The sequence below is a fragment of the Podarcis erhardii genome (genome assembly GCF_964252035.2).
Source record: "Podarcis erhardii genome assembly, chromosome: 14".
NCBI lineage: Eukaryota > Metazoa > Chordata > Lepidosauria > Squamata > Lacertidae > Podarcis > Podarcis erhardii.
The window spans coordinates 6,056,030-6,074,376 of NC_138503.1; the positions used below are offsets into that span (position 1 = coordinate 6,056,030).

General features: G+C 44.9%; 1 protein-coding gene across 3 annotated transcripts; it reads right to left on the bottom strand.

The window, feature by feature from the left end:
* Positions 1–479: 479 nt before the first annotated feature.
* MINDY2 (MINDY lysine 48 deubiquitinase 2) lies at positions 480–16,992 on the bottom strand. 3 transcript variants are annotated; one of them, XR_014151171.1, is made up of 10 exons: positions 15,936–16,992; positions 11,352–11,409; positions 8,570–8,661; positions 7,629–7,787; positions 6,997–7,099; positions 5,769–5,911; positions 4,730–4,903; positions 3,742–3,939; positions 2,632–2,751; positions 480–1,471 (listed from the first exon to the last, which is right to left on the bottom strand). XR_014151171.1 is itself a non-coding variant. In XM_081840221.1 (9 exons), exons 1-9 carry the CDS (start codon positions 16,818–16,820, stop codon positions 1,346–1,348), a joined length of 1,938 nt encoding a protein of 645 aa, XP_081696347.1. In that variant the 5' UTR covers positions 16,821–16,990; the 3' UTR covers positions 480–1,345. The 3 variants fall into 3 exon arrangements, 2 of the variants coding, with proteins under 2 accessions (XP_081696347.1, XP_081696348.1); XM_081840221.1 differs by lacking the exon at positions 2,632–2,751 and having other exon boundaries at positions 15,936–16,990; XM_081840222.1 differs by lacking the exon at positions 2,632–2,751 and having other exon boundaries at positions 8,597–8,661; positions 15,936–16,989.
* Positions 16,993–18,347: the final 1,355 nt, after the last annotated feature.

Sequence of the window (18,347 nt, forward strand, 5' to 3'; positions counted from 1 at the left end):
CAGGGGGGAAAGCCTCCAACCCTCCCATTTCAATGGCACCTTGTTACCAACCACCTCAGTAGAAAGATTGCCACACTGAATGTTAGGCAGGGATGAGGTTTATCTATAGATGCAATTATCCAGGCTTTGTGATTGTAGCAAGTAGCCTCTACGGACTGAAATATAAAGTTATCAAAAGGATGAAGGCCAACGCCTTCCTAGTGAGGATGGCCTGGAATTTCCTCCCTCTGACAGTAACATTCAATACTATCAGTACTATGACAGTAACATTCAATACTATCAGTACTATGAGAACTCAGTTCATTTGTATGCTGTCCTCTATAAAATGTGATTCCCCAAAGTTCTACTTTAAGTGTTTACAGCCAAGTATCTTTTCCAAATATTCAAAGCTCCTTCCCTCCATAACTGCCTTGTAAGTCCCACCAAAATCCAGGAGATTCGTTCGCATATGCAGTTAGGACCACAGCCCCAGAGCATAGTGGAACAATTTTCATACTCTGTGGAAGTGTGCTTTAGAGCTGCATGGACCTGATACAGATTATCTACCTACAGTACACTTGATAAGGCATATAATCACACACATCCTCATATTACTCATCCAAGGTACTTTGGGTGAGGGGGGGCGAGGCAAGTATCAAGCAATTTTAATTCCACAGATTACAGCACATCAGCTTTTCCTTCCAGTCACCTACTCCTGCATAGAGGAGATCAATAAATAATAGAACAGCTCTGGTCTCACTCATCTGTATTGAACAGAAAAGGACCAAGTACAATGGTGAGCTTGACTCAAATATGGTACAAGCCTCCATTTCTCTTGCCATTTCTGAGTAATCTTAACCAATACTTTTCAGACCCAGGTCTCACCTAGGTTGAAGACAGCTCAGGGGACACCTACCCAAAAGCCAATAAAACAGGTGAGCTACAGGCTGCGAGATGCCCAGAAGCCTTAAAGATTGCTTTCACACCATAAATGGTCCTCTTGTGGCAACTGATGTACAGACCTCTGGCAGAAGCCCAATATGAGAACCACTTAACTCCTTTCATCACAGAGACAAGCAGATTTACTAACAAATATTTTGAGTTACTTATGTTCCAACAGGTCAAAACCTGTGGCAGTGTGGACTCCCCCTCCACAAAGGTGGTTATTTTCTCACAATGCATTGAAGGCAGAGGCAGCCTCATTCAAATCCCTCTGAAAGAGAGCGTGCATGACTTCAATGGTCTTGGGGGCACCATCCTCTGTGGGGCTATCAGGCACAGGCGGCATGTGGAGCTTGGAGTCCTTAGAATTCCTTGTTTGTGTTTCAAGGATATGTGCTTGGGTCCAGGTAGAGTCCCCCTCCTGTTATAGAATGGCACAGCTGTTCTTCTCTTTCTCTCGCTCTTTTTCTTTCTCCCGAGGTTCTTTTCTTTTCCGCTCACTACTCGCAGATTGTCTTCCAGTTGATGGAGACACAGCTCCTTGCACTTGCTATCAATAGGAAAGGAGAGGGGGGAAAGGCAGCTTATTTATTTGAAGTATTTTCATCCACTGCTCAGGCAAAGAAAGGCTCAGAACAGATCAGCCAGGCATCATTTATGCTTAGAAACACTCATTAAGGCCAACTAAGAGATGCTGTCCACACTGGACCAAGCACTGCTGAACATCAAATGGTGACCAGCCAGCCAAGTTCATCATTGGAGGGGGGACAAGGGAGTGGAGTGTACTGTCCCCAACTACTCCCCACCCCATTAGGAATTTTCACATTTCCTTTTCTGGAAGATGGAGGCCCACCACTCACTTCAGAATTCACTCCGTGTGAACTTGTTGCAAAGAAAGTGATTCTTCTGCCACCGTAAAGACAAAGAAAGATAGCCTAACAACTTTGTGTTCCATTCCTAGGAAAGGTGGCTTGTCAGCTTCAGGCAGGCCTTCATGAAGCAGATTATCTAGCTCCATTTCATTTTACTCTTTTGTCTGTTGCCTCACATCTTTGTTTGCAGCACCATTGCCACACCTGTGAGCTATTTGCTGAGTTTCTATGAGATAAATGGCTCTTAGCAGTTTGTATGCAGCTGGACAAGTGAGCTTTGTTGTTTTTGTTCTGTTTTGTAATTCCCAAATGTGCTCCCAAACTGTATTTTCTAATTGTATTTTCAGAGTATGCAGGTTTGATTTTATGCTATTAATTTTAATTACCGGTACTTTAATAAATCTATCATTTCAACCCTGATGTAGCTTTTTTGGAAGCCTTATTCCTGAATCCAGTTTTCATAGCTACTGAACAATTTTTGTGGACCAGAGGTACAAGAACAGAGAGTCTGGTTTTTTGCTCTTGTCCCAGTGTATGTCATGCGATATCTGGTAATGTTATGGGAGTTTCCTGGTCCAGCCTAGTTGGACCAGTGTCATGGTGGCAGCTGCACTACCTTGCAGGGTTGGTTTTTCAACTGTGGTTGCTTGGCACCTGCTAAACCAACAAGGGCTGGTTCCCGGGGTTTTAGGAGTTCAGTGCTTGACGCCAACTATAAAAAATAGTACCTTAATCCCTCAAGATGGTACCAAACACCCCATGTTAAAGTCCATGTCATTGAAAGAAAATATGCCAATAGATGAAAAGGGAGGGGAAGCATTAGTTTACATTAGGTTACCTCAATAGATATGTGATCAGTGTCAGATAGCAGGCTAAATTAGGAATATATTGGTGTATAACATGCAGAAGACAGACCAATCCTCAGCCTCTAAGAAACAATTTCATCCATAAGTGAAATCTAAAAAATAAAAATTTCCCTCGCATTATTTACAGATTTTGCACTGTGTGTTCCACATTTGTTCAGTAATCATGTATGTTTTTCAGGGTGTGAAACCTACAGCTACCAACTGAATTTTACATATTGTCAATTATTTTTGATGTAATTAAGAATGTATTTATTTTTATTGAAAACTACTCAGTGCCAGCAGCCAACATGGCTAATCATTTTACCAGGGTCACCCCTTCAGGTCTATGCAGGAATGCCAGGCTCCCCGCAACATTGTGGAAGCCCGGACCATGCAATGTCACACCGTGGGAGGAGGCCTGTCACGCCCAACAGGGCTTGCTGTGGCTGCAATGCGCTCTGTCGGGCCCTCCCACCACTGCGATGGGCTCCAGTGGGAAGACCCAACAGAGCCGGCCACTGCCACGGCACATTCCATTGGGCCTTTCAGAGGGCGCAACAGGCCCCATTTACTCCCAAGGGAGAAAACAACCCCCGAGTGTCCACTGATTTGTGATGTGTGCATTTGCTGGAGAAAATTGCAAATGGGCCCTGGGGATACAGGCTCTAGCAACTCACTTTTATGCCAAACAATGGCAGGCAGGCCTGGTCCCTGAAGTCCTCAGGAGGGCCTCTCAAAGCAGACCCTAATGTATGTTCTAAGGACTTCTGCCCCAGATGGAGCCATACCTCACATCAGCTGTCCAGCTACAGAATTCTTTGGATAAATTTATACCTCGCCTTTCAGCATTACACTTCCAGAACTGTTAACAGTTAAAGTCAGATCCCTGGTCCAGTGAACTCAGTTTTGTCTACAACAACTGGCAGGGGCTCTCCGGGGTTGCAGACAGAAGTCTTTCCCAGCACTACTTTCCCAGCTCTGTCGCTGAGCTACAGCCCCAACCAACTCAACAGGAAATGCTTCCATGCAAGCATGCAGAAGACAGGACTATGAGGAAAGTTGCTGGCAGAATACAAGGGCCACCAGGAGCCAAACTTCCGTACCTGAACCTGAGCAGCAGTGGCAGCAGCGGTGGCAGCGGCAGCTTGCTCCTGCTCCTGATAGTACTGAGAAGCCCGTCTGTCCTCCTCTTCCTGAAGTTTCTTGGCAAGTTCAAGGTCACTGATTCCTTCTGGTATCTGCTCCCAATTAATGTCTTGGCTTTGCTGCTCTTGTTGCAAGGATAATGCCATCAGATAATCCTATTATGTAAATCCATGGTGAACACTGCTTTAGTTGGCACCATACAATCAACCAGTGAGATTGTATCCACCATCCAAATTTTCAGCTTTCCTCCATAAACAAAAGAAATATCACTTTCAGCAGCTGCATGAAAGCTGATGTGTGAAGCCTCCTTCCACAATGAACTGGGTAAAAAATTGCTGGGCACCATGCAGCCCTGACTTGGTTACAAGTTGTAACTGCTGGATCACTCAGCAGCTTTTAGTGTACAGAATCTAGCAGGCTTTTTGTCCATCCTCAACTCATGCTTCCGGTATCATGGACAAAAAGCATCCCTCAGATACTTCCTGCCTGCCCTCAAGATCTCAAGGACAGAGAATGATATTTCAAATAATCCAGTGTCCTTATAGAAGTCTCTAAAAGGGCATTAGACAAAGTCATGGATAGGACTCTCAATGGTTGTTACTGCATGCTTCTGGGTATCACCAAATGTTGGAAGACAGCAGTGCAGAGGGCTGTTGCCCTCTTCATGGGCTTCCCGGGGGCATCGGGTTCACTGTTGTGGGGAACAGGATACTGGAAAAGGAAGGGCTTTCTGTCTGATTCAGCATGACTCTACTGAGGTTCTTAAGAAACGTAATGTTATGCTACATGACTACATAATTGAAGCAGACATTGAGTTCTGCCTAGTTTATTCTGCTTTCAGAGAATCAAGAGGGAAAAGGAGGCTGACACACGGCACGATTTACATACAGCGCTAGTGGGGAAACTGCATCCATCCCAAGTACTGAAAAGGCAAAGCAAATCTACCTGGTCTATCTGATCTTGCTGTCCTCTGTATACTGTTTCTGGATCAGATGGAGGTCGTAGATGGAATTCAGAATCACAGAAGTTTCCATCCCCATCTACATTGTGTAAGCTTTCCCAAACAACTTTGTCTTCTGTAAGGAAACCCTGATCTGTCACCAGGAGATAAAGCTGGCCCTAAACGAAAAGGAAATTCTTTTACACATGTGTTGTTGGAAACTAATTTGGATGGGGGAGGGAGCGCTGATTCCTGCTAATACCATGTCCATTGTTTGGGATGAAGTTAGTGACCATCTCCTGAGTATTTTTAGCTTTAGGAGCCATACTTGTGGAGTCTGCAACCTTGCTGCACAGTTATGCAACTTTCCATAGTCAATCATCAGTTTATAGCTATCAGCTAAAATGTCACATCTGCGACTATTTCATGCATTATTATACTTCCTCCAGAAGCGCAACTTGCCATAAGTTGTTGGATTCCAACTCCCATCAGCATGGCCAATGGCCAGGGATGATGGGAGTTGTATAGTCTAACAACTGGAGGGCTGCAGGTTCCCCACACTATAGCCTCTGAATGTACCCAGCAGAGATTCAAGGAGACATGGCACTATCTAATGGCATAACAGTGTGCAGATGTGGATATCAACTTAATTCATTGGCTGTATATTTTGATACACAGGATTCTAGTAAAAGAAGGCTGATCATCAAGTCACAGCTACAACCCTAGAGAGAAGATTAAAACTGAACTACTTGAGCATACATGTATGTGGAGTTTGAAAATATGCCAAAGGAAACACATTTAGAAGCCAACACACATTCCTCAATAGGAAAAGATCGGGGATGCCAGCATAGTCAGTGACATGGGACAATGGGACTAGTAGTTAACATATTGAAGGCCACAGGTTCCTTATCCCTGTTCTCGGGCAAAGCAGCCACATGACACTTTAGGGGCAAATGGACATCAACTAGGAGCAGGCCACAAACTCATGAGCTTCATTAGTTAACAAGCTCAGATAAGATACAGAAACTGTTCACAGCCATATACCTTATGTTTGGTCATGGTGCTAAAGTGGTTGTTTCTAAAGAACACACATAGTTCTCCTTCTTGAACAGTGGAAGTCAACTCACATAACCCATGGTAGGTCAACTGAGTGGCTGTGTTGTTTAGGAACTGTTCTGCTATGGAACCTACGAAGAAAGGTGGGTTACTGCAATTTAAAAATACAATATTAAAATCAGTTTAAAACAATTACAGTCAAGAAAATAGGGTAGATCCACACACACACACACACACACACACACACACTCAAAGGCCTGTGTAAAAAGGTGCTTCTTCAGCATATGGCTAAAACTATACAATGCCAGAGACACCTCTTATAAACTGCCACAGAAAAGACCCTCTCCCAGGCCACACACACACACCCAAAAATCATGAAGGGTAGTGGAAATACCAAGAGGAACCCCCCTGTTTATCTTCAGTACAGACTCTTTGGTATTAAGGAGGCATATTTCAGATATTTGGGGCCTAAACCTGCTGTACTGTAGTACCCAGCTAAGCATGACATTTATCTGAAAATTGGAGAGTGTCAGCTTAGAACCGCATGGAGGACAAGACAATTTCAGTGTAAAACAGCTGAGTTAAGGATGGTTTGCTGATAAAATAAAAAGGAATCCAATTACTACAAAGCCTGCTAGAATCAAATGAGATGAAGAGGTTGATTGTGAAGCAGAGTTACAGGCTTGCTTCTAGGTTAAGTGGCCACTGGATTGCAGTCACAGACTATTCAATGCTAGTCCGACTCAGAGCACACCCATTTAAGTTACTGGACATTAATTGTTCATTAATCTCAGTGGGTGGGTCTACTCTGAGCAGGACTTAGTTGAATTCTACTCAATAGATCTATGCTTAAAATCAGAGATTTCCCCCCAATATGCCTCATTCATGCATGTGACCAAGATGGCTTTATAACTGTGGAAGCTGCAAAACAACCGGGTGGGGCCATTGCCTTCATGCTCTGCTTCTGGGCCTCCCAGAGACATTCAGTTAGTTACTATGGGAAACAGGATGCTTGGTTGGATGGGCCTTTAGTCTGCCCCAGCAGGGTCCTTAAGTTCTTATGGATTCTATTCATGTCAGCTACCAGTTGCTGAAGAATGACAGCATTGTCTTAATGCTTCTGACTGGTCCATGTTTGAAAAAAGGATGTTGGATTAGTTGGACATTTGATATGATCAAATAGTCTTTTTCTAACATTCTTAAGCAATTCACCCACCTTCATCAACTAGCTTAGTGTTGTCTGACTGCTTACAACAAATTATTTTCTCCACCAGCTGATTGTAGCTGCAGTTACCAACTGCTTTCACAATGTCAGCAGTCTGTGGGGGAGAGAAAAGGTACACCAAGCTTGACTGATATTTTGTGTCTATTATGAGAAAGACAAGTTAATGCTACCAATAGTTAAAAACACACTACTGTGATGGCACACACAGGTGGAATGATATAACGTTGTATTTTCCAGTACACAATGATGACTAAAACAATATGCAACTGCCCATCCACCAGTATCATTCTTTGCATGATTCTTTTTTAGGAAGGGAGCTGGGTGACTACTGGAAAGGTTTTTGCTGCGGTGGCACCCACACTCTGCAATTCCTCAAAGCCACATTTTGGACCTTCCATGCTATTTCTTAGTTACAAGAAGGCAGCTGTACTGATGCACTTTTAGTGGTGTTTAGGATCTGTAAAAAATTTAGTTACTATATTTATCTTTGTGTTTCTCCGTTGTAGCTTTTACATGTTCACTTAAGTTCTTACATGAACTTGTTTTACAGGCCATCCTCTGAGCTGGGGACAAATTCCATAAACCACACCCACAGGATTAACACATCCCCTCTCCTTGCTTACCTGGGGATCTACTAGCCATCCATGGTATAATGGAATATCAAGAAGGTCAAACACTATGCATTCAGGTGTGTACTCAAACACTCGTACACCAGTGAACCTCACATTCACATCAAGACCTGTCTGAAGCTTATGCAAGATTGCCATTGCATCACTCATATTCTGCCAAAAAAAGGAAAACTTAACTGTTTGCATCAGTCAACACACAATACCAGTATTAATAACAGTATTTTAAAAGCAGATTACAGAAAAAATCTGAAGCTGTTGAGTTCTTAATGCTGTATGAAGACAGTAGAAAGTATAAAAAATTATCATTTACAGTAGGATGAGACTTGACCAATAATCAGATTATAACCTCATTTACCAATATGTTAAAACATTGCCAAAGGACATAAAGTGTCCAAATCTTATAACCATAGTTTCTGAGAGCAATAATATCCACGAGCTTTTAACAAATAAATAACAGTTAACACATTTTACTGATTCATATTGAAATCTACCAAGGGTTAGTAAATGCCCATCATTAAAAAATTAACTGCTTCAGGTTTTTCAGGAGAATCAGGAAATTCTCAACTCACTGCAAATTTCTTATTGGTAATTTACTCCCTTCAAGTTTTTTATTACTTAAAAACTCTATGAAAGTAATGGAAAACAAACTTATTACAGAGAAAAATTAAGCCATCCTATCATTTGTTAACTAGACTTTAGCAGAAAGAAGAACTGTAGGTTAATTCACTAAAGAATTTCATCTCACAAACAAGATAAAGAGTGTAGCTCATGTTGCTATATGTAATGCATAATTCTTTCTTTAATGTAGCAGTCTGTCTTCCATTGATTTACTCTTGCTTTTAATATGATTAAACAGATGCTTTAACTTTACAATATGAATGGGGAGGGGGAGAGAGATTAAGTGGTTTAATTCACTACTAGAAAATGCCACTTACTCTTAAGAAGAGCTTGTTATTTATTACCTGCTCATAGTTTAAGCGCTGAATTTCAGATATTTCTTTTGGTTTTGCATCAAGGATATAGTCCCCTATAAGAAAACAAAAGATTCTAATTTGAAAGCTGGAACTTTATAATCAAAAGCAATCTAATCTTGTTAAAGCTTTATTGGTTCTTTCACAGGGAAAAAAACCTATCAATTAGAGGAGATTAGTTGTGAGAGGCTGTAAAGATGCAAGCAAGTACCCAAAATTAGAAAGCTGCTGCTTACTAGCATGAGTCAGCTTCCTTTCAGGTATGCCCTGAAAGACAAAGCTGGAATTTATGAGACAAATCAAGGAGTGTATTTATATGCTGAATAATCTGTTGCAATAAAATTAGTTTTTCTAAAAACCTGTACTTTGACCTGCCAATTTCAACTTTTGATTCATTCTGGTAACTGGAATGTTGAGCCTTTTGTTATTAAATGGTGTGGTTAGATACAAGAGTGTCCAATACTTGTCCTCCAGAGGTGTGCAAAAGTGATTATTTCTGCCTTGATCAGATCACACCTGGAGTACTGTGTCCAGTTCTGGGCAACACAATTTAAGAAGGATATTGACAAGCTGGAATGTGTGCAGAGGAGGGTGGCCAATACGATAAAGGGTCTGGAAACCAAACCTTCTGAGGACTGCTGAAGGGAGCTGGGTAAGAGGAGACTGAGAGGAGTGAATATAGCCACCTTCAAATATCTTAAAGGCTGCCAGAACCAATGGCTTCAAGTTACAAGAAAAGAGATTCAAGTTAAACATCAGGAATACCTTTCTGACAAGTAGAGCTGTTTTGACAGTGGAATGGACTCCCTCAGAAGGTGCCAGACTCTTGTTCAGCGGAGACTTTTTAAGCAAAGCTTGGGTGGCCATCTGTCATGGATACTCTAATTCAGGCATCCTCAACCTTCGGCCCTCCAGATGTTTTGGCCTACAACTCCCATGATCCGTAGCTAACAGGGCCAGTGGTCAGGGATGATGGGAATTGTAGTCCAAAACATCTGGAGGGCCGAAGGTTGGTGGTGCCTGCTCTAGTTGATATTCCTGCTTTTGGGGGGGGGGGATTGGACTAGATGATCCTCAGTGTACCTTCCAACTCTACAGTTCTACGGTTCTATGATTAACTCAAACAGAGAGAGAGAAATGAAGTGGGGAAAACATTAAGATTTAAGCTAACCTTCATCAGCCTGGAGCCCTCTAGATGTTTTGCACTATAACTCCCATCAGCCCCACCCAACCTCAACATGGCTCTGCTGGCTACAGCTGATGAGAGTTGCCCTCCAGGTGTTTGCGACTGCACCAGGTTGGTGAAGCCTGGATTAAGCTTTGGCAAGAGAGTCATTCTCCCTGTATCATGCTTGCCTGAGCTTTACATTCCCCACTCAACTTTGAGTGGCTTCTTCTTGTTTATATCAGCTTTAACATCTATTTTAACACTTCAAACTGTTATATTCTTCAGTAACATAAAATATTTTAAATTGTGCATTCAAGATTTTGCTTCCAGAGTATCAACCTTTTATCACCAATTAGCAACCACAAAACAAATACTATCTAAAGAGCAACCAATAGATTACTTCTTCTGTAACAAGTGTGGAGAAGCTGCCAAAACATCTGGCCCATGGTGCATTCCCTTCCCGCTTTTAGTCTCTCCTCCTCAGACCCCTCAAAACCCACTGTGCTGCCTTGCAGGGCAGCAAAGAAGACACCTCTCTTCCTCCTCCAGTACAGAAATACAGTGAGCTACTTGAAAGAAGTGACTGGTCTTCCCCTTTTCTGGCAGCTCACTTCTTCCTTCCACTTCTTTTCCTCCACATTCACCACATAAGCCAGGAGAGAATGGGTGGCCCCATTTTCTTTTGGCTCTGGACCAGCCCATGGCTAGCACGCAGCCCAAAAGGAATTCCCACTCCCATCCCATTAAAGGGAGCAGAAAAGGTTCCCTGCCCCTTGCTATAATATTCCTACAGTATATATCAATCAGTGCATCCTATATTACTGAGTAGCATCGCTCAATTTTTAGCTGTTAAATTATTCCCTGGAGAGACAACCACACAAGTCTATAGTATTCTGAAGTATTTAAGGGCAGAATGAGTCATGGCCCCTGCAAATCCATTCTATGAAATTAAAGTGGAGCCGCTGAACTCCCTCTGCAGAATGAACCAATACATTTCAGGACTGCTGGACTGTGAATGCTGCTTCTAGCCTACTCAGTTCCATTTTAACTAAAGAAAAATCTGATTTCCCATAGAAATCATGCCAATTGTAGCAAGTGTTGGAGATATTTTCCTTTTCAAATTTAAAGAGACAAAATGCAAGAACAGAAATAACATTCGCAGTCTTACATCACCCAAACTAACCAAATCAGTGAGAAGGGTAGGCTACAAATCCCCAGGCCCTTGTTTCCCAACCATGTGCCAAGATCCAAAGTGAAGGGCCAGTGGGAGGAGAGAGAAATAATAGTCCTTAGTAGGCAAAGGTGAGCTAGTTAGGGCCCCAATAATTAGAAGCTATGTATAGCTTCTAAAGTAGTCCCTCAGTGTCCAAGGACCCTCTCACTCTAGCATAGCCAGGCTTCTCCAACCCACAAGCTGACTACACCCATGATATTTTAAAGTTAACAACAGGCTCAAGGCTAATTTAAATGTTCAACTACTGCCAAGCAGGCTATCCTGCCAGATTCTAAACAATCCTTGCTTAGGAATTAACCATTTTTCTCAATACAAATTACACATGCAGTGTTATTAGTACTAACCTAAGTATTCCATCAACTGCTCAGCAGTTATGATTTCCATCATTGGTGGCAGTTTCACCTGTGAGAGAAGAGAATTTAAGCTCAATTGTTTTTCTACAGTACTTAAAAGACAATAAAAGTTTGTAAGAGTTAAATATCCAAATTTGCACTGTAGATGTACAAGAGCCACATATATTTTTGTTACATGTAGAAATAAGCCTGCCTATCAACTATTGGAAACCATATTAAAAATCACCAAGAAGTACAAAGGTCAACTCCCCAAGTGAGAGAGACACATTTCTCTGCTGCTTCCAAATTCCTACATCTAGGAAAAGCTGCAGAATATATTATTATTCTTTTGATTTCTCTTTCCATGGATTGTTTTTCCTACCACAACTTAAGAGTTCTATATACTTCAGAAAAGCAGTTTTAGTATTTAGCTGTCCTTGATATTGAAGCACCTCACAAGTCTAGGCTCCAAAGTAAGTCCCTTGGTGTTTATGTTTCAGTCGACAGAGGTTACTCCTTTATATAGAACTATATAAGCACACTGCAAGTGGTCAGCAGCATTAGCACTGCATACCTTTTTTTGTTGTGACTGCAAAGAAACATAAATGTCTCCTCAAATGCAGAAGCTACCGAAATCATTATGATGTGCAACTTTCAACAATTTATATAAAGTCTGCATCAACACCTGGTACACAATTGAGACCCAAAGAGCCTTACCAGACTGGAATAGAGTGTGTGGCTAGGTCACTGTGGAAGTGAAATTACGGCAACATATGCATAGGACTGTCTTTCAGGAAGACTTGAATTTCATTGGGTCTCTTGGTGGAAACAAATCCCAGCATCCCTTAAGATTCTGAATGCTGGGCTACAGATGAAATTATCTGAGCTGCTGAACTGCTATGCTTCTCAGAGCTGTTAATGTATGTTTGAACTACTGTTCAAAGGTACATTAACAACGCTGAGAAGAATAGCGAGGACACAGATTGCAAATGGAATGTTTCAGGCAGCAGTAAGGTTAAAGAAGATGCATTAGTTGACAAAGTAATTCTCTCTTCCATGGAAACTTTCAAAATGGAGAAGTTAATGTTCAATATAAAAGGATGCCATATGTACACATTCCTTTACTGTATATGGAGACCATAATTATTTCCATTTCTGTAAGATGCTGCACGCATTTCCAGAATGAGATTTATTTGGCAAATAACTTGGTTTCCAAGATGGAACATATCACATTTTGTATCACATTGTTTGTAACAATGTTGTTTGGCAACGGCTCTCTGTGTTCTGAACAGTGCTGTCTGAGAAACAAGCTTGATTTAGGTTTCCAGCACCTTGCAAATAGATATACAGAGCTGAAAGGAATTTGCACACTCTTGCCCCATGCACTAGCCAGGGGACTATAAGTCAGTAGGTTCCGTGGGTTTAGTATGTGTTTTCCTACTATACTACACCTGCAACGTTTTGTGCAACACTACCCCCCTAACCCGGCAGGTAACAAATGCATTATTCTTGAAAACAATATCCCAACAGGAAGCCAATGTTCAATAGTTCATGTTTTACTTAATGAGAAAGTGTAGATGCAAAGAAACTGTTTGTGTGAGGCTTGTAACAGCACAAAAATGAAATTTCTCCCTGCTGCAATTCTACTGCCGAATCCCCAGCAAAACATGTGATTTTTACCACTAGGATAATAAACCCTTTTCAGACCAACCCAAGTTAATCTAATAGTAGTTGATCAAATTGGAGATAACATGAAAAAGCTTATCATGATAAACATGAAGAGCTTATCATTTGCTCCCAGTTTACCACTCCTTTCAGCATCTTTGGCTAAAGGCAATCACAGCCCGTCTCAAAACTAGCTTCTCTCTTGTACCCAAAATAGTCATACTAGATTACTTTATTTTGAGAACACTTTGTAAGCTACTTGTAAAGCCTCTTGGGACTAAAAAGCAGAATATAAAATAAATGTTAGCTTCCTTCTGTACCTAGTCAGCCACCTAGCAAGAATAATACTGTTAGTGTATTCTAACTGGCTGTCAGTGTCTTGGGTATTAAGGAAACAGACAAAATTCTTTTAATGGGAGGTCAACCTGGAACCTTCTGTAATCACAGTATGGAATCAAAAGCTGAGTTATGGCTTCTAAAACAGAAGGAGAGGTAAGAAAACAGTAATGGTGTCATTTCACACCTCCCAGCACCAGATTTAGGGTGGTACAGGTGGTTCCCCGCAACAGAGCACCAAGCCAAGGGAGCACAAAAATGAGGAAATCCATAATTGAGAAGATCCATTTGGGGTGCCAAATGTTGGCCTTGCACAGGGTGCCACATTATAAAAGATTACCAAAGTCCATCCCTGCGCCTCCACAGACCTTAAAGAAGAGGAGTTTGGATTTGATATCCTGCTTTATCACTACCCTAAGGAGTCTCAAAGCAGCTAACAATCTCCTTTTCCCTTCCTCCCCCACAACAAACACTCAGTGAGGTGAGTGAGGCTGAGAGACTTCAAAGAAGTGTGACTGGCCCAAGGTCACCCAGCAGCTGCATGTGGAGGAGCAGAGACGCGAACCCAGTTCACCAGATTACAAGTCCACCGCTCTTAACCACTACACCACGCTGGCTCTCTCATTGCTTGCCTTAGACGGAGTCAGCCTGTTGGACCACTACCTGCTATTAGCTCCTCCAAGTGGCAGCAACATTTGGAGTCATCATGTGAGGGGCTGGTTGGCTACAATTATGTGGCAGAACACAGACATACATGCTCTTCTGCTTTTAGCTACAGGGGCATAGTTTATAGATCTCTGTCAGATGAAATTGCCCAGGACTATAGATGGACGACAGGTCTGACTGTGCCTAAGGATACTTGCTTCATATGTTCTTTGTATGGCTTTTGTCAGTCAGGACTCACAGAAACTCAATTCCGGCACCTCAGGAACTCAGGCATCTCTCAGGTGGGCACCACTGCTATTATTAGAGAAGAAGGAAGGGAGGTGTTCATGGTGAGTTCCAGCACCTCTTTTTCTAGAAAAATAGCACTGGTTCTTTTCAACATACTGTATGGGGGGAAACCTCACCTCAACAGCAAATACAGCTTTGCAAACAAAAGGTCCCACTTTCAGCTTCCTACACCACAGGTTAAAAAGGGTCGGATGGTGGGAATAAACTTTCTCCCATGTCTGAGAGGCTGGAGCAGGCATAGGCAAACTCCGGCCCTCCAGATGTTTGGGACTACAATTCCCATCATCCCTAGCTAACAGGACCAGTGGTCGGAGATGATGGGAATTGTAGTCCCAAACATCTGGAGGGTCGGAGTTTGACTATGCCTGGGCTGGAGAGTAGCTACCAGTCACAGCAAACAATATTGGGCTAGATGGTATAGAATGCATTCACATGTAATGCTATGGGCTTAGGATGAATGTGTGGACTCCCATGGAGGAGATCACAGCTGCCTTGCTCCCCCTCCCAGTCTTCAGCTCAGTGAGGTGCATGTCACACCCAAACTAATGTTTGGCTTAGCACATTGTCCAAACCCAGACTCTTGATACAACTTTGAGGTTAAGAAGAGAGCTTAACTGTGAGCCTGGGTTTAGATGACATGACAAGCCAAACCTTGGCTTAGCAGCACACTGCACTAAACTAAGAGAACCAGGGAGAAGCAAACTGGGTCTGAGCTCCTTTCTGACAGCACACTTGTGCAGGCTCAATAAACCATAGCTTGGTTAACCATGTGCAAACTAGATCCTAATTTAGTATGAGACTGAACCTGGGACTCTCTACCTTCCCAAGACGAACTGCGGAGCTATAGAAAACTTCCAAAGGAGAGGCACCCTGCCAGGGCTTGCAGCTTGAGGCAAAGGGAAAGACCCCTGCTATGTACAGAAACAACTAGCAAGAGTGAAGTAAGTTGCACCTTACTTCAATTCTGGCAATGAGGCAGTGTCATTCCAGGAGCTGCATCACAGGGTAGGTCCCAGGTTGTGCCTCCAACCTCACAGCATCAGCCTCCTAAAGTAGCTATCTCACCTGCATTCTGCCCATACCCAGAGAGAAATTCACCTAGGTAGTTGTGCCAACTCCAGGAAGCCCACTCAGTATCTGTGGTCAGCATGCCCTGCCCGCTGAATGTTGAGGGGGCATTCGCACTAACCCATCTCTTTGATTGGTGACAATCTCAAAGGAACATGCCAAAGTGATGTCACGCATGTGCAAATAATGTTGGGTGCAACTGCACCTCTGCACCTAGGGTGATCAGTTCCTGGGCATGGCAGACAAGGGAAGACATCCACACATGTAACAGAGGAAGCAGCCCTACAAGAGGGATCACACTCATCCTCTTGCCCAAAAGATCTCCAGGATGCCACTGCGAAAGTGCTTCCCAGCCCTACCTGGAGGTACCTGGGATTGAACCCACGATCTTATTGAATGCCAAATGCAGGTGCTCTACCCCTGCCAGGGGGCCCTTCCCCTGAAAGGATCAAGAAAGAGGACAGCCCTCCTGGCCAGTTTATCTAGGAAGCTGCCTGTCCCTCGGGAGGCCAGCGAGGCCTGCAGCTGGCCTGGCCCTTCTCCCCCCCCCCGCCCCCCAGCCCCGCCACGCACCTTCCAGGCCAGGAGCAGCACGTTCATGATGGCCAGGAGCGGGCAGGGCCCGTTCTCGTTCTGGGTGATAATGGGCGTGTTCTCCTCCTTCCAGCGCACCCACTTGATGTGGTAGACCGACTGACCCGGGAAGCGCTCCTTGGCGCCCGGCGGGAGGAGCAGGAGCGGCGATGGCGAGGCGGAGGACGACGACGAAGAGGCGGCGGCGGCGGCGGCGGCGGCGGCGGCGGCGGTTCCTGCCGCAGCCCCCTTGCTAGGGCCGACTCCATCCTCGTCGTCTTCTCCGCCGGCGACAGGGGCTCTCCGGGGCGGCGCCGCCGTCGCCTCCTCCTCGGAGTCGTCCTCGCCGCCGCCGCCGCCGTTGAGGTCGGAGATGCTGGCCCCGTCGCAGGACGGCAGGTTGGAGAAGGAGCCGAGCGAGTCGGCCAGGCTCGCCGACTCCCCGCCGCCCGCCGGGCTCAGCGAGCCGGGCCCCGACACCCCCCCGCTGCTGCTGCCGCTGCTGCCGCTGCCTGGGAAGGGAGCCGCGGCCGCCTCAGCCTGGGAGGGGCTTTCGGGCGTCGTCGCATCTCGGCCGCCCTCGGCCACCGGCGGCGGCTCTTCCCGGCGGGAAGCGAGGGACGCGGCCGCCTCTGAGAGGACCGTCGAAGAGCTTCCCGCCCCTCGCTGCTGCTGCTGCTTCTCCGCCTCCTCCCGCGTCTCCTCAGATGCCGCCTCGTCAGGCTCTGAGGCGATTCCCGCCTCTTCCTGAGGGGAGACGCGACTCGCCTCAGGGGCGCCGCCGCCGCCGCCGCCGCCGCCGCCCCGCTCGAGCGCGGCCAGGGGGGCGGGAGGAAGCAAAGCTGGCGGCGGCGGGGGCGGCGGGAGCTCCGCCAGGCCCTCCATTGCCCTCGGCGGACAGCTCCCCTCCCTCTGTCAGCGAGGCGTTTCCGCTACGGGCGGCGGCAGCATGAGCAACGCCGCCGCCGCCGCCGCCGCGATCGAGACGGCTGCTTCTGGCCCAAGCGGCCTTCGGACGCCATGACAGGCAGAGGTCACGCCCCTTCCCCGCCCTGCCCGGGGGAGGGGCTGGCCGCGGGGCGCATGCGCGTGACGCGTGCGAAAAAGGGCGCGGTTTGGTGGGGAGTCCTCTGTCGAGGGGGCTGATAGACACAGGGGGGCCGCTGGGGGAAACAGACAGACACCCCCCCACACACACACACGGCCGCAGCTTCAGCCCCCTCTGTGAAGAGCAGAATAGAAATCAATTTGCTCTCCGCCTCAATAATGTGTGTCAAAGCTTTACTGGAAACAGTCTTAAGGTTTATTAACAAATAAAAGTTGCAGAACACAGAGCAACGCACTGGTTTTTAAACAAACTAGCGATGCTGTCCAAGTCTTCTTTGTAATCCTTAATGCAGTTTGAAATTAAAAATTGAAGGTCTTATATATTTCATAAATGTTCCAACCAAACACATACATAAATATATAAACCACATGTCAGAAGCAGCACAGGAAAACAGTCCTGAAATCATTTTGACTCCCAAGCTGACCAAGTGTTTCTCTGCAAGGAGAGAGGGGGGGTGAGGGAACCTTCCCATTGTCTCAGGAATTAAGAAATCACCATCTCAAAGGAATGGCCAGACTACCAGGAAAGGCAATCAGATAAGGCAAAACAACAGCATTCAAATTTCTGTTGTAGACCACCTTTTCTGTGATGTAGGTATGATGTTTGTGGGGGGTGGTCTTGGGTTACACCCTTTCTGTGATGTATGTATGATGTATGGAGGGGTGGTCTTGAGCTATATAAGGGCCAACACACCTTGGTTCTGGGTCCTCCTCCTCTCTCCTGCTTGTGGGGGGAGCCCCCTGTTGCAACAGTTCAATAAAGATCAGGCTTACTAGCTGCTTTGCTTCTCAATATTCTCTGGTTGGCCTCTGTTATTTTATCTGACTGATGGAAAACCTACAAAGGACTCTATAAAGGCTCTTGTGTCCCCCACAAGGGAACAAGGGCAGATTTTTGTTTATTACAAGTTCAAAAAGCTTTCCTCTCTCTGGTCCCAGATCCTAAGTAACTTGCTTGTTAAAACAGTTAACTTCTACTCCTGTTGTTGCCTCCATTCAATGCTTGAGACGCTGTGTTCTTAGGGTCCATCTTCGTTCTGTGAGAGATCTCTGCTAGACTTTCCAGTAATGAGTCATCAATTAGAATAAATCCTCAAATGGAAACATCTACCCCCTTGTGCTGCATTAGCTAGAGACAAGCATGCCTAATGCAAAGTTCTCTTTGCAAAATGTTTTCACAGAATCATAGAGTTGGGACCATGGGGATTGGGGGGTCATCTGGTCCAACCCCCTGCAATGCAGGAATCTTTTCTCCTATGCGGGGTTTGAAACTAAGACCCTGAAGTTAAGAGTCTGATGCAAACA

Excerpts from the sequence above, each read along its gene's own strand:
- MINDY2 (XM_081840221.1), bottom strand. The coding sequence starts at position 16,820 with ATGGAGGGCCTGGCGGAGCTCCCGCCGCCCCCGCCGCCGCCAGCTTTG. Across the intron at positions 11,410-15,935 it reads TGCTGCTCCTGGCCTGGAAG|GTGAAACTGCCACCAATGAT; the intron begins GTGCGTGGCGGG and ends CTTCTCTCACAG. Across the intron at positions 7,788-8,569 it reads ATAACAAGCTCTTCTTAAGA|AATATGAGTGATGCAATGGC; the intron begins GTAAGTGGCATT and ends TTTTTTTGGCAG.